At 45.7% G+C, this 15,641-nt stretch overlaps 1 protein-coding gene across 1 annotated transcript in view; it reads left to right on the forward strand.

Moving 5' to 3' along the window:
• The first annotated feature begins 2,776 nt into the window (after nucleotides 1-2,776).
• The window catches only part of CHKB (choline kinase beta), a 49,328-nt gene continuing 36,463 nt past the window's right edge, over nucleotides 2,777-15,641 (forward strand). Inside the window, exon 1 of the mRNA XM_040343148.1 lies at nucleotides 2,777-3,195. Coding sequence (XP_040199082.1) covers nucleotides 2,918-3,195 — 278 coding nt within the window. The 5' untranslated portion in view covers nucleotides 2,777-2,917. The remainder of the gene's footprint in view (nucleotides 3,196-15,641) is intronic.

Consider the following 15,641-nt stretch of genomic DNA (forward strand, 5'->3'; position numbering starts at 1 on the left):
CTTCCCCACACCTCCGGGCCGCTATAGCTGATAAAATTACTAGTGACAAATCCTGTAATCCCCTCTCTTATATGAAGATATAATGTGCAGTCTGTCCGTTTTTTTTAAATAATTAAGCAACATACCTTAATTACAGCGGCGCGGGTGGCTCACATGGCCTCCCCCGCTCTCCTCCCTGCTGATGTCAGCGGGGAAACACAGCCCCTCCCACTGTAGTGCTCGGACCAAGGAAGGAGAGTGCTGGCAAGGCACATGAGCACCCAGCCGCGTTGTAAAATAAGATTTGTGAAATAATATTTATATATATTCATTCAATCAAGGGGGGTACAACTCAAAGAATAGCGGTACTAGTTCACCCTAGATCAGTTATATTGGCATGCTCAACATGTTTTGTGATGTTGACCACTTCCTCAGGAGCTAATTCACAGTTAGAACATTTAAAAAATGTAAAATGACAAAAGCAGAATCCAGTCAGAATTTGTGTGGATGCCTGTTTAGTCTGTCCACATTATTATTTTTATTAACCACTTGCTTACGGTGCACATATACCCCGTTCCTGCCCAGGCTAAATTTCAGCTTTCAGCTCTGTCACGGTTTGAATGACAATTGCGCAGTCGTGAGAGCTTTCTTTTGGTGGTATTTGATCATCTCTGCGGTTTTTATTTTTTGCGCTATAAACAAAAAAGACCGACAATTTTGAAAAAAAATTAAATATTTTTTACTTATTGCTATAATAAATATCCCATTTTTTTTTTTTAATATAGATTTTCTCAGTTTAGGCCAATATGTATTCTTCTACATATTTTTGGTTAAAAAAAAAAAAAAATCACAATAAGCGTATAGTTTGCGCAAACGTTATAGTGCCTACAAGATAGGGGATAAAATTATGACTTTTTTTTTACTAGTAATGGCGGTGATCTGCGATTTTTGTCAGGACTGCAATATTACGGTGGAGACTTTTGACACATTTTTGGGACCATTCACATTTATACAGCGAACAGTGCTATAAATATGCACTGTGTAAATGTGACTGGCAGGGAAGGGGGTTAACACTAGGGGGTGATCAAGGGGTTAAATGTGTTCCCTGCTAGGCGATTCTTACTGTGGGGGGAGGGGACTGATGGTTGTCCCTATGTACAAGGGACACACCATCGGTCTCCTCTCCCTGACAGGACGTGGATCTCTGTGTTTACACACAGAGATCCACGTCCCTGGCTCTGTGACTGCTGATCGTGGCCGCCAGGCACGCTTATTGACACCTAAGTGATGCGGCGGGCGCGCCCCCCCCCCCCAGCGGCCGTAAATTGACGGCCTCCCGGGATTGTAGAGCCACCTTGTGGCCGTCAATTGTCGATGGCCAAGATAGGAAGTGGTTAAATAACCCCCATACTGTGTCATTAATGCTGATCAGTTTTATCAAGTTGCTTCGGCCAGGACATTTTCCAATCAATTAAAAAGTAGATGGATCACTATGGTCACTGAGCGTATCAAACAATCTTTTCAGCCTTTCGGCAATATGATTGTATATAAAATTGTTCCATGTATGGCCACTATTAGGCTGAGCTTACACTATACAGTACAATCTGTTTGTAAAATCATATCCATGGAGGGACGCACAGACCGCTACAGGCTACACAATGGCACCCTGACTGCCATCAGGATGAAATCCTTGGACCCATTGTCAGACCCTACGCTGGTGCAGTGGGTCCTGGGTTCCTCCTGGTGCATGGCAATGCCCAGCCTCATGTGGCGAGAGCATGCAGCCAGTTCCTGGAGGATGAAGAAATTGATACCATTGAATGGCCCCCACGCTTACCTGACCTAAATCCAAAAGAACACCTCAGTGATGCTCTGGTCCAGACCTGGGAGGAAATACCCCAGGACACCATCCGTCGTCTCATTAGGAGCATGCCCTGATGTTGTCAGGCATGCATACAAGCACTTGGGGGCCATACAAACTACTGAGGACCATTTTCAGTTGTTGCAATGAAGTTTCAGCAAAATGGACTAACTTGCTGCATAATTTTTCGGGGTGTCTTTGAATTCAGCCCTCTGTAGGTGGATAATTTTTATTTCCATCAAATGATGTGCCACCCTTTCATTGCCAACACATTACCCAGTCCATATCAGTATAGATATCCAGCATAAGATCTTTGCCCATTGAGATCAGATATGTTTTCAAAGGTGTGTGTGTGTAAATTATAATATCAACTATGAATTGTAGGGCATGGCCTGTGTAAATGAATAATAATAATAATGTAAGTGAATGAGGTCTGTCCTCAGGTCTTTGTACATGGAATGTAGATTGCTCAGTGTGTGCCCATGTTGAGGTTTTTTACTGCTGCCTGGGAGTAATGGGACACCTCCCCCATTCAGATGGACAGAGCAACAAACACGACGATTAAAGTAAAGTGAGAAAGGTCACCTACATTGTGCCCTAAGGTCACCTACAATCATACTCACCTCCTCGTGGTACAAAAAAAAACTCCCGCCAGTCCCACGCAATCACGATATTTTTAGACTGACCAATCACAGAGCGGTAATCTGGCTGTCACTAGAGCTCCATACCTCCTGTAGCTCAGATGTCTCCACTTCCGGGTTTAGTGTACTAGACAGGGGCGCTTATGGTGGATCCGTAGCCATGATTAGACACCGTGTACAGCCCTATTAGGGACACGTCTCTCACAGTATACTGTGCATTGGGGGTATTGCGAGAAATGTGTGTCGTATGGTAAGCCTACAACCAATAGAAAGCATCCACCCTGTGCTGCGGACAGTTGTTCTGCAGTCTAGGGGGTGTGCGATTGGGTCCAGCGGGGAGTATCCCTCGTTTTGATTGGCTGGCAGACGGCCGAGTTGGCATGTGTCCACATGAGGTGACTGGGACACCGGCCATGGTGGAGTGGTAGCCGTCAGAATGCAGTGTGTAGGAGGCGCCGATACCCGGACAGGGGATGAGGAGAAGAGCGAGGAGCCTCATGTCAGTCCGGATGGAGAACAAGCGGTGCTGCCAGTGACTGAACCCCCGGGGGGAGCCGCCTGTCCTCCATCCTCAGTGGAGCCTCTCTCCCCGGGAGGACGAAGAATGGAGCTGAGCGATGAGCTTCGCCTGAGAGCCCTCACCCTGTGCAGGGAGTACCTGGGGGGGTCCTGGAGGAGCATCCAACCCCAACACATCCGGGTCTCTGTGGTCAGGTAATGTCTGCCCCACCCTCTCATCTGTCATTGCTAGCGCTATGGGGTCCTATTCTATCTGTCACCCCACTAATCAATCAGCAGAAGAACGCAACGTTTCGGGGTCACACAGGATCCCTTCATCAGGCAGGTAAGAAAGATGGAACATCCAACATGATGATTACTGGATGTTACTCTAAAGTGCAACTTCATCCAAAGGGGCACTTCTGCCTTCTCTTTGAGTCTTGCACCCTTTTTTTTATTCGGGGGGGGTTGGTAGGTATTTGCTCCCACTTTTACTCACCCAGACGATCTAAGCAGAAGTTGCCCCCCCCCCCCCCATTGTTGTCCCGCAGCATTCTGGGACACGCCGCAAGTCTCAGGAGTCTGCGGGACCAATCGCTAAGTGCAGCCACAGCCGACTTCCCTTTGGTAAACATGCCAGGGACAGGAAGAACAGTGAAGATCCGGTCCCAGTGAGGACAGCGCTGGATCTCTGGACAGGTAAGTGTCATGTATTTTTTATTTTTTTTAACTACTGTTTTCAGGGTAATGCGGCGTCATGCATGATGTGATGTTTCGGGGTTTCACAACTCTGCGCAACACATCGGGCATCATACCGCAGAATGGGTTGAATGAATGTAATTTAATTGTATGCTTGGAACTGTATTGATATGTAGTGTATTTATGCGCTGCGTCGCAGTACAGAGCAGAATGTACCCTGAAAAAAAACATTTTTTTTTTTTTTTACAGAGAGGTAGATAAAAAGTGGCTGTGGCACTGCTTTATATGACAAAAGTCTTCTCCTGGTGTCAAGGTGGACATATTTGAAGGAGCTCAATTGGCTGGGCTTTTTCACAGGAGTGTAATTCGTTTTGCACTCCTGTGACCCGTTTTCAGCAGAGAGTGGACTGAAGTGCCTGGACGTCCCAGGAATCGGTCCAGGCACCACGTCGTCCCGACAGTCGCTGAGAGCCTTAAGCGGCAGCTCCCAACCCCCTCCAATGAGCGCCGGCGGGGGGGGGGGGGGGGAGCTGAGAGCAGCTGATTGACAGGCAGCAGCTCTCTGCTCAGGGAGGAGTGAAAACTGACCCATCGGCGATGTTTGATCACGCGGCTCTCAGTGCAGAAGCGCCGGGGGACAGATCAGACCAATGTTGCCTCCACCTAGGTAAGTATGAATATGGGAAAAAACAAACAAAATAAACATCTCTTTTCATTAGTCGTGTTTAGTGGTCGACCGATATGGGTTTTTCTCTGGCTGATGCCGATATTTAGAAATCGCGGCGGCCGATATATGATGCCGTTTTTTTTTTTTTTTTTTTTTTTTTTTTCCTTCATGTCATAAAATCTAACAGTTAGACCCCTTTCACACCGGGCGTTTTTCAGGCGCTTTTGGGCTAAAAATAGCGCCTTTAACGTACCTGCAAAACTGCTCCCCTGCAGTCTCAGTGTGAAAGCCCGAGTGCTTTCACACTGAGGCGGTGCGCTGGCAGGACGTTAAAAAAATAAAATAAAAGTCCTGTAAGCAGCATCTTTGGAGCGGTGTATACCGCTCCTCCACCACTCCTGCCCATTGAAATGAACGGGCACCGCTGCCGAAGCGCTTCTGCAGTGACGCTACACGGGAGAATTTAACCCCTTCATCGGCCACTAGCTGGGATATAAGTGCCCCGCTAGCAGCCAAATAGCGCCGCTAGAATGATGGTCCAGTGTGAAAGCAGCGGAGTTCTGCGGGGAAAAAAATAATTAAGTCAGCAGCTACAAATACTGCAGCTGTTGACTTTTAATATATGGACACTTACCTGTCCTGGGTGCTCACAATGTCGGCATCTTCATCTGGCTTCACTTCCTGGTTCCCTACTGTGCATGCGCGAGTCGCGATCCCACTGGTCCCTGCTGTCTTCTGGGACCTGTGCGTCTCCCAGAAAACAGCGGAGGGGGAGTAGGCGCCAGATGTGGCGTAGGTCACCACAGTCACCGCGATCTATGCCCGAAAGAGGGAGCAAATACCGGTATTACACAGGTATCTGCTCCCTCCTCCCCCTGAAAGGTACCAAATGTGACACCGGAGGGAGGGGGGTGGGGGGATTCCAAAAAGCGGAAGTTCCATTGTTACTCTGCTAAGTAATAAGTGATACGGTGCACTTGTATGTATAATTTAGATTAAAAAAAAATATATATATATATATATAATCTTAAATACACAAAAACAGGTAACCAAAACCTTTGGCTGAAAAAAAAAATATGGGCTAACTTTACTGTTTATTTTTTTTTATTTTATTCATTAAAGCGCATTTTTAAAAAAAAAATGCTTTTGAAAGACCGCTGCGCAAATACCGTGTGACATAAAATATTGCAACAATCGCTATTTTATTTCCTAGGGTCTCTGCTAAAAATATATAAATAATGTTTGGGGGTTCTAAGTGATTTTCTAGCAGAAAATACAGGATTTTTACTTGTAAGCAACAAGTGTCAAAAAATATTTAGTCTTTAAATGGTTAAACAGAGAACTCCTACACACAGAGTTAATTCCTTTTGAAGTTAAAACATTGTATCTCTTATCTCCAGGCTGGCCAGGAGGGAGAAGTCCCTTCCACAGGAAACTTCTCAGGCAACTTGCATTGACTTCTATTACAGAAGCATTTTAGCAAGTCCAGCTGCTGAAGTTTAAAGCGGAGTTACACCCAAAAGTGGAACTTCCACCCCCTTACTTCCACATTTGGCATGTAATTTTCTCAGGGGGGGGGGGGGGGGGGCTTCAGGAGGAGTGAGGGACCACTTTTACACACAGAGCTCCACTTCCCTGCTCTAAAACTGCAAATCGTGGGTACCTGGTGGACATCGCGCGCCCCCCAGTGGCCGGAGGACCCGAGGCCGTAAAAAGACTGCCTCCCGGATTTATAGAGCCTGGAGGCCGTCTTTTTACTACGGCCCCGGACTGAAGTAGTTAAACCCCCTTAATAACCAGACCAATTTTCAGCTTTCGGTTCTCACAATTTGAATGACAATTACTCAGTCATACAACACTGTACCCAAATGAAATTTTCGTCCTTTTTTTCACACAAATGGAGCTTTCTTTTGGTAGTATTTAATCACCGTTGGGTTTTTTATTTTTTGCGCTATAAAAGAAAAAAGACTGAAAATTCTGTAATAAAAAATATGAATTTTTCTTTGTTTCTGTTATAAAATTTAGCAAATTAGTATTTTTTCTTCATACATTTTGGCCAAAATGTATACTGCTACATATATTTGGTGAAAATAAGTACAAATTGGTGTATATTATTTGGTCTTTGTGAACGTTATAGAGTCCACAAGCTATGGTGTCAATATCTGAAAATTGATCACACCTGAAGTACTGATGGCCTATCTCATTTCTTGAGACCCTAAGGCCCCTTTCACATTGAGGAGTTTTTCAGGCGGTACAGCGCTAAAAATAGCGCTGCTATCGCGCCTGAAAAACTCCTGCACTGCAGACTCAATGTGAAAGCCCGAGGGCTTTCACACTGAGGCGATGCGCTGGCGGGAGACAAAAAAATCTCCTGTCAGCAGCATCTTTGGAGCGGTGAGAGGAGCTCCTTCACCGCTCCTTCCCATTGAAAACAATGGGAACCGCGGCAATACCGCCCGCAATGCGCCTCTATAGAGGCGCATTGCGGGCGGTATTAACCCTTTATCGGCCGCTAGCGGGGGTTAATACCGCACCGCTAGCGGCTGATACCCGCGGCAATTCCGGCGGTATAGCGCCGCTATTTTTAGCGGCGTTATACCGCCACCGCAGCTCCCGCCCCAGTCTGAAAGGGGCCTAACATGCCAGAAAAGTACAAATACCCCCCAAATGACCCCTTTTTGTAAAGAAGACATTCCAAGGTATTTAGAAAGAGGCATGCTGAGTTATTTGAAGTTGTAATTTTTTCCCACAATTCTTTGAAAAATCAATATTTTTTTTTTTCACAAAATTTTCATATTGGCAGGTTATTTCTCACACACAGCATATGCATACCACAAATTACACCCCAAAACACATTCTGCTATTCCTCCTGAGTATGGCGATACCACATGTGTGAGACTTTTACACAGCGTGGCCACATAGAGAGGCCCAACATGCAGGGAGCACCTTCAGGCGTTCTGGAGCACCCAGACCAATTCTGACATTTCTCTCCTACATGTAAAAATCATCATTTATTTGCTAGAAAATTACATGGAACCCCAAAACATTATATATTTTTTTTTTAGCAAAGACCTTAGAGAATACAATGGTAGTCATTGCAACTTTTTATCTCGCACTGTATTTGCGCAGCAATTTTTCTAACGTATTTTTTACAAAAAAAAAGTTTTGTGCTTAAAAAAATAAACAAATCGGTAAAGTTAGCCCAATGTTTTTGCATAATGTGAATGATGAAGTTACGCTGATAAATACCTAACATGTCACCCTTCAAAATTGCACACGCTCGTAGAATGGTGCCAAACTTCGCTACTTAAAAATCTCCATAGGCGACGCTTTAAATATTTTTACTGGTTATATGTTTTTAGTTACAGAGAAGGTCTAGGGCCAAAATTATTGCTCTCGCTCTAACGTTCGCAGAGACACCTCACATGTGTGGTTTGAACACCGTTTTCATATGTGGGCGGGACTTGCGTATGCGTTCGCTTCTGCGTGCGAGCACACGGGGACGGGGGCGCTTTAAAAAAATATATATTTTATTGTTCATTTTACTTTTATTTATTTTAGTTTGACACGTTTTTCCGCAACATTTTCATATTAGCAGGTTATTTCTCACACGCAGCATATGCATACCACAAATTACACCCCAAAACACATTCTGCTATTCCTCCCGAGTATGGCGATACCACATGTGTGAGACTTTTAATTGTATTGTTTGTGCGCTGATTGCTGCTTTTTTTTTTGTTTTTATGCTGATATGAGTCATCCGTTGTATTCTGTGCACCCTGACTCATGGCTGTATGAAGTGTCCACATGGCAGGTACAAAGATTACACATCGATCACAAGCCGTCTCCTGTGGGTTTGCACAATGTTTGCTTTATTTATAAATGTAGGCTTCATGTACACGGGACGTTTTGAAACCTCTCCTGAACATTTTAACTTGACAGATAGTAACCGATGTTTAAAAATGTCCGTTTTGCGGGGTTTACATGTCGCTTTCAGCCGCGTTTGCATTTTAGAAGCGTGTTTTATTTACTTGTTTTTCAAACAGTCAAACATGTATCTCCATAAACGCCTGTAAACGAAACGCAACTGTAAGGCCCCATGCACACGAGACGCTGGTAAACTCGAGTTCAGAGGCATTTGGGCATTTTTTTCAACTGCCCCTGAACACATTTAATGTTATCCTATGTGTCCATGTACACATTCACGTTTTTTTGCGTTTTAAAGCAGTTGGGTTTAGGCTCATTTTTTCAGAAGCAACATTTTGGGTTCAGACGCAAACGTTTTTGCATTTCAGACTAGGGATGCAACGGATCGTGCCCGATCCGAACAGGTCGACCTCTTCGGATCGGCACAGACTGTGATCCGCGGAGCTCACCCCCGCCGTGGCCTTAGGAAAGACCGCAGCTTCGGCCTAGCTCCGGAGCGGTCGGCCATTTTGGTACACCCGGCGGCGGTGCGCGCTGACGTCATCACTCCTCTGCTATTCCTACCAGAGCGCGCGCCGCGATCTATTTTGAATGCATCTGCAAGACTGCAAGTACAGTGAGTTGAATCATGATTGTTGGGCAATGCAAAAACTACTGGCTATTATTACTAATATGTGGGGGCAATGTTATACTACTGAGTGGCTATAGATGTACCTTGAATTTATTATTATTACTAATGAATGAATGAAAAATGTATATAGCGCGGCGCATGCCAACTGAATCGCCTCTGGGCGCTAGTTGTTGCTGTCTTTCCAGGGCATCAAAAAAGCAGAGTTTTGATCTGTCTTCTGAAGGCTAATGTGGGGGCAATGTTAAACTACTGGCTATTATTACTATGTGGGGGCAATGTTAAACTACTGGCTAGTGGCTATTATTACTAATGTGGGGCAATGTTGCTGATCCGAAAATGATTCGATCCGTGACTCCTGATCCGAGGATCGATCCGATCCGTGAGTTTTTTGATCCGTTGCACCCCTATTTCAGACACAAAACGCGGTACCGGCGTTTTGCCGCGATTTCGTTTTTAAAGGTGACCTATTTTTTTACATTAGAAATCTCAAAAATGATGGCAAATTATGAAAAAACATTAAAAAAACATAAAACAACTGTAATTGCTTGCATTGTATTGTGGACAATCCACAACGTGTGGCAGGTGATGTGGACAATCCACAAATTGTGGCAGGTGACATGGCCAGGTGATGTGGCAAGTGGACAATCCACAGCTTGTGGCCAGGTGACGTGGACAATCCACAACTTGTGGCAGGTGACGTGGCCAGGTCATGTGGCAAGTGGACAATCCACAACTTGTGGCAGGTGACGTGGCCAGTGGACAATCCACAACTTGCAGCAGGTGACGTGGCAAGTAACGTGGCCAGGTGATGTGGCAAGTGAACAATCCACAACTTGTGGCAGGTGAAGTGGCCAGGTGACGTGGCAAGTGGACAATCCACAACTTGTGGCAGGTGACATGGCAAGTGGACAATCCACAACTTGTGGCAGGTGATGTGGCCAGGTGACATGGCCAGTGGACAATCCACAACTTGTGGCAGGTGACATGGCCAATTGACGTGGCAGGTGACGTGGCCAGTGGACAATCCACAACTTGTGGCAGGTGACGTGGCCTGGTGACATGGCAAGTGGAAAATCCACAACTTGTGACGTGGCCAGTGGACAATCCACAACTTGTGGCAGGTGACATGGCCAGTGGACAATCCACAACTTGTGGCAGGTGACATGGCCAGGTGACGTGGCAAGTGGACAATCCACAACTTGTGGCAGGTGACGTGGCAGGTGAAGTGGCCAGTTGAAGTGACAGGTGACGTGGACAATCCACAACTTGTGGCCAGGTGACGTGGCCAGTGGACAATCCACAACTTGTGGCAGGTGACGTGGCCAGGTGACATGGCAAGTGGAAAATCCACAACTTGTGGCAGGTGACATGGCAGCTGACGTGGCCAGTGGACAATCCACAACTTGGGCCAGGTGACGTGGCAAGTGGACAATCCGCAACTTGTGGCAGGTGACATGGCCAGGTCATGTGGCAAGTGGACAATCCACAACTTGTGGCAGGTGATGTGGCAAGTGGACAATCCACAACTTGTGGCAGGTGACGTGGCAAATAACGTGGCCAGGTGATGTGAACAATCCACGACTTGTGGCAGGTGAAGTGGCCAGTTGACGTGGACAATCCACAACATGTGGCAGGTGACGTGGTCTGGTGACGTGGCAAGTGGACAATCCACAACTTGTGGCAGGTGAAGTGGCCAGTTGAAGTGACAGGTGACGTGGCCAGTGGACATTCCACGACTTGTGGCCAGGTCATGTGGCAAGTGGACAGGTAACGTCGCCTGTTGACGTGGCAAGTGGACAATCCACAACTTGTGGCCAGTTGACGTGGACAATCCACAACTTGTGGCAGGTGACGTGGCCAGTTGACGTGGACAATCCACAATTTGTGGCAGGTGAAGTGGCCAGTGGACAATCCACAACTTGTGACCAGGTGACGTGGCCAGGTGACATGGCAAGTGGACAATCCACAGCTTGTGGCAGTTGATGTGGCAAGTGACACGCTAAATACAAGTTTACTGCTGCTCTTTCAGCTGCTACTCACTTTGGTCTCACAAAATGGCTGAAATGGTTAAATAATATTGTTTTTTGAGCTTAGGGAGGGTCTTATGATGTCTCTTAACTAAACGCTTATAAACACAAACTCGGTAAAACGCAGCGAAATTCGCGGCAAAAACGGGCGTTTTAAATGACGGTTTTTGCCTTTGAAAACGTGTGTTTAGATGTGTTTGCATTTGCGTCTCGTGTGCATGGGGCCTTACAGGCATTTGGCGTTTCAAATGCCTCTGAACATCCGTCCTGAAAGGTGTGTGTTTTTTTTTTTTTTTTTTTTGCCTTCCAAAAAATGCTTCTAAACTCAACTGTCTAGAAAGGACTATAAACGACCCGTGTACATGTACTGATAAAATAACATATTGAAGAGTTCAGGGTCAGCTGTAAAAAATGCTTAAAGCGGGGGTTCACCCTAAAATACAAGTTTCTACCATGCCATTCAGCATACTAGCGTGAGCTACAGTATGCCTTTATTTATTTTCTTTGCGCCGTACTCACAGTTTAATCGATTAGTTTCGTTTCAGACTCCCCGCGGGGAGTAGGCGTTCCTATGAAGAGGGGAACATGATTGACGGCTGGCTATGGCGCGTCACACTTCCCGAAAATAGCCGGAGTATGACTCGGCTCTTCACGGCGCTATACGGCTCCTGCACTGACTGCGCAGGCGCCGTGAAAAGCCAAGTCCTATTTCGGCTATTTTCGGGAAGTGTGATGCGCCATAGCCAGCCGTCAATCATGTTCCCCTCTTCATAGGAACGCCTACTCCCCGCTGGGAGTCTGAAACTTAACTAACGCTAAAAAAATTAAAATAAAGGCATACTGTAGCTCACGCTAGTATGCTGGATGGCATGGTAGAGAATTTTTTTTTTTTTTTTTTAGGGTGAACCCCCGCTTTAACTACTTCTAAACGTCCATTTACCAGCAGTGTACATGAAGCCTTATGCCGCGTACACACGATCGGTCCATCCGATGAGAACGGACTGATGGACCCGTTTCATCGGTTAACCGATGAAGCTGACTGATGGTCAGTCGTGGCTACACAGCATCAGTTAAAAAACCGATCGTGTCAGAACGCGGTGACGTAAAACAACGACGTGTTGAAAAAAATGAAGTTCAATGCTTCCAAGCATGCGTCGACTTGATTCTGAGAATGCGTGGATTTAAAAATGTTTAAATTTAAAACAAGTTGGCTTTTTTTTAACCTATGGATAAATAACCAATGGGGCCTACACACGATCGGTTTGGTCCGATGAAAATGGTCCATCGGACCATTCTCATCGGTTTAACCGATCGTGTGTACGCGGCATTAGTGTTGCAGTATAGGATAATTACCGTATTTATCGGCGTATACCGCGCACTTTTTTGCCCTGAAAATCGGGGCAAAATCGTGGGTGCGCGGTATACGCCGATACCCGCTTTCCCGCGCCGAGTTTTGAATACTGCGCCGACATATACCGAGCGCAGTACACTCGGGTATAGTCGGGCAGTCTCGGCTCCTTCCGCGCTCACGTCCTGGACGTACAGGACGTCAGCGCGGGTAGCCGAGCATTGCCGACAATACACGAGTGTACTGCGCTCTGTTTATGTCGGCGCAGTATTCAAACTTGGCACGGGAAACGAGCGGGGAGGATGCCGCGAGGAAGCCGGACCCGCCGAAGAGCACACCCGAACCCGACGAGGCCTCCGCGCAAGACACCAAAATTGTAAGTACAAAAAAAACTTTTTTTCCCACAGGATTCGGGTCAACTTTAGGGGTGCGCGGTATACGCGGGAGCGCGTTATACCGCGTTAAATACGGTAACCTGTAGACCAGGGCTCGACAAATCCTGGTCGCCATGGCGACTAGAAATAGTGTCCTGGCGACTTGGCTTGGAAGGTGGGCAAGTTTTTATTTCTAATGTCATTTTTCAAAATTTTTCACTATTTTCACTGCCATCTTCTTCCCTCTAATTAGAACCCCCAAACATTATATATATTTTTTATCCTAACACCCTAGAGAATAAAATGGCGATCGTTGCAATACTTTCTGTCATGCCGTATTTGCGCAGCAGTATTACAAGCGCACTTTTTTGGGAAAAAATTACACTTTTTTTAATTAAAAAAGAAGACAACAGTAAAGTTATCCCCATTTTTTCTAATATTATGAAAGATAATGTTACGCCGAGTAAATTCATACCCAACATGTCACGCTTCAAAATTGCGTCCGCTCGTGGAATGCCGACAAACTTTTACCCTTTAAAATCTTCATAGGCTACAGGTCGCATGTTTTGAGTTACAGAGGAGGTCTAGGGCTAGAATTATTGCTCTCGCTCTACCAATCGCGGCGATACCTCACATGTGTGCTTTGAACACCGTTTACATATGCGGGCGCTGCTCACGTATGTGTTCGCTTCTGCGTGCAAGCTCGTCGGGATGGGCGCGTTTTCTGGCTCCTAACTTTTTTAGCTGGCTCCTAGATTCCAAGCAAATTTGTCAAACCCTGCTGTAGACAATGGTTTATTGCTAATATAGGGTAAATAACACAAAAGTAACTTTAATTTTGTCATGTGTGCTCGGTACTCAGCCAAGATGTAATATATATTTGAAATTGGAAATATGTGAGGAGGTTGTGCCAGTTGCCTTCATCATACCAGCCTTTCTCAACCTTTTTGTCCTCCTTTAGAATTTTTAAAGTGGTTGTAAACCCATTACAACAACTTTAACCTACATGTAAGCCTAGATTAAGGCTTTACCTGTAGGTGCAAGAAATATCTACCAAACCTAAAAGGTTTAGGAGATATTCGCAAAAATAGCGGCACCGATGTCTATGGCACACTGAACATGCCACTTCTAATGCCGATCATGCCGTTAGTGGTGGCACCGCTGCTCCGGCCAGTCACAACGCAAGAGCAGCGATAACCGGAAGTCACTCCGGGTATCATGGTGGCGTCGTAGGAGGCGAACAAGGGCCGCTGCGGGGGGCTTTAATCTCAGGTAAGTAATTTATAATGAGCTAGTATGCTATGCATACTAGCTTATTATGCCTTTGTCTTGCAGGTTGTCTTTTTTTTTTTTTTTTTTTTTTTTTTTTTGGACAACAGGGTTTACTTCCTCTTTAAGGTCTCAAGGAACCCCTGCTGAAAAACATTTCTATCGCCCCATCACAGTAAAATAGCATAAAGAGTAAGCTTGCTCTATTCCTCAAAATAAATTAAAGTGGTTGTAAAGTTTCAAGGTTTTTTCCCTTCATGCATTCTATGTATAAAGGGGAAAAAAACTTCAGTGTGCAGCGACCACCTTCAACAGCCCCCCAGCCCTTTCTTTATACTCCTTATACGCACCTGATCCAGTTATGTGCATGAGTGCAGAAGCTTGCCTGAGTTTCTCTCTTCTCATTGGCTCAGACACAGCAGCTGGAGCCATTGTCAAGCAGCTTGCTATGGGGAACTTATCAGGGGGGAGGGGCCAGAAGCATCGGCGGGAGACCCGAGAAAAGGAGCATTAGGGCTGCTCTGTGCTAAACCATTGCACAGACCCGGTAAGTATGACATGTTTGTTATTTTAACCACTTCCTGCCTAATGTACGACTATATACGGGCGCAGTGTGGTTGCCAATTGCCGGGAGGCCGTCTATATACGGCCTCCGGCCACTGGGGAGCGCGCGTGCCCGCCGCATCACTGAGATGCCGATGCGCGTGCCTGGCGGCCGCGATGTCCGCCAGGCATCCGCGATCGGCGGTTACACAGACAAGGACGTGGATCTGTGTGTGTAAACACACAGATCCACGTCCTGTCAGGGAGAGAGGAGACCGATCTGTGTCCCTTGTACAAAGGGACACAGATCAGTCCCCTCCCCCAATCAGTCCCCTTCCCCCACAGTTAGAAACACTATGCAGGGTACACATTTAACCCGTCCCTCACCCCCTAGTGTTAACCCCTTCCCTGCCAGTCACATTTATACAGTAATTAGTGCATATTTATAGCAGTATAAATGTGAATGGTGCCAAAAATGTGTCAAAAGTGGTCACTAGTCATCTCTATGACCGTCGGAGGACCCGGGCGCGTTGTGATGACGTAATTTTTTTTCACCGATTTCATGCTTTCCAGCCTGGAGGATAGATGCGGGGTCTTATTGACCCCGCATCTCTCCATAAAGAGTACCTGTCACACACATTCCTATTACAAGGGATGTTTACATTCCTTGTAATAGGAATAAAAGTGATAATAAAATAAAAAAAGAAATATGTAAAAAAAAAAAAAAAAAAAAAAATAACATTTTTTTTAACGCCCTGTCCCCAGTAGCTTGCGCGCAGAAGCGAACGCACACGCAAGTCCCGCCAACATATGTTAACACTGTTTAAACCACATATGTGAGGTATCGCCGCGTGCGTTAGAGTGCCAGCAACAATTCTAGCACTAGATCTCCTCTGTAAATCTAAACTGGTAACCTGTAAAAATGTTCAAAGCGTTGCCTATGGAGATTTTTAAGTACCGAAGTTTGGCGCCATTCCATGAGTGTGCGCAATTTTAAAGCGTGACATGTTAGGTATCTATTTACTCGGTGTAACATCATCTTTCATATTTTACAAAAAAATTGGGCTAACTTTACTGTTTTGTTATTTTTTTTAATTCATGAAACCATTTTTTTTTTAAAAAAAGGCGTTTGAAAAATTATTGCGCAAATAGCGTGCAAGATAAAACGTTTCAATGA

This window comes from Rana temporaria, chromosome 3 (assembly GCF_905171775.1).
Source record: "Rana temporaria chromosome 3, aRanTem1.1, whole genome shotgun sequence".
Taxonomy (NCBI): Eukaryota; Metazoa; Chordata; class Amphibia; order Anura; family Ranidae; genus Rana; species Rana temporaria.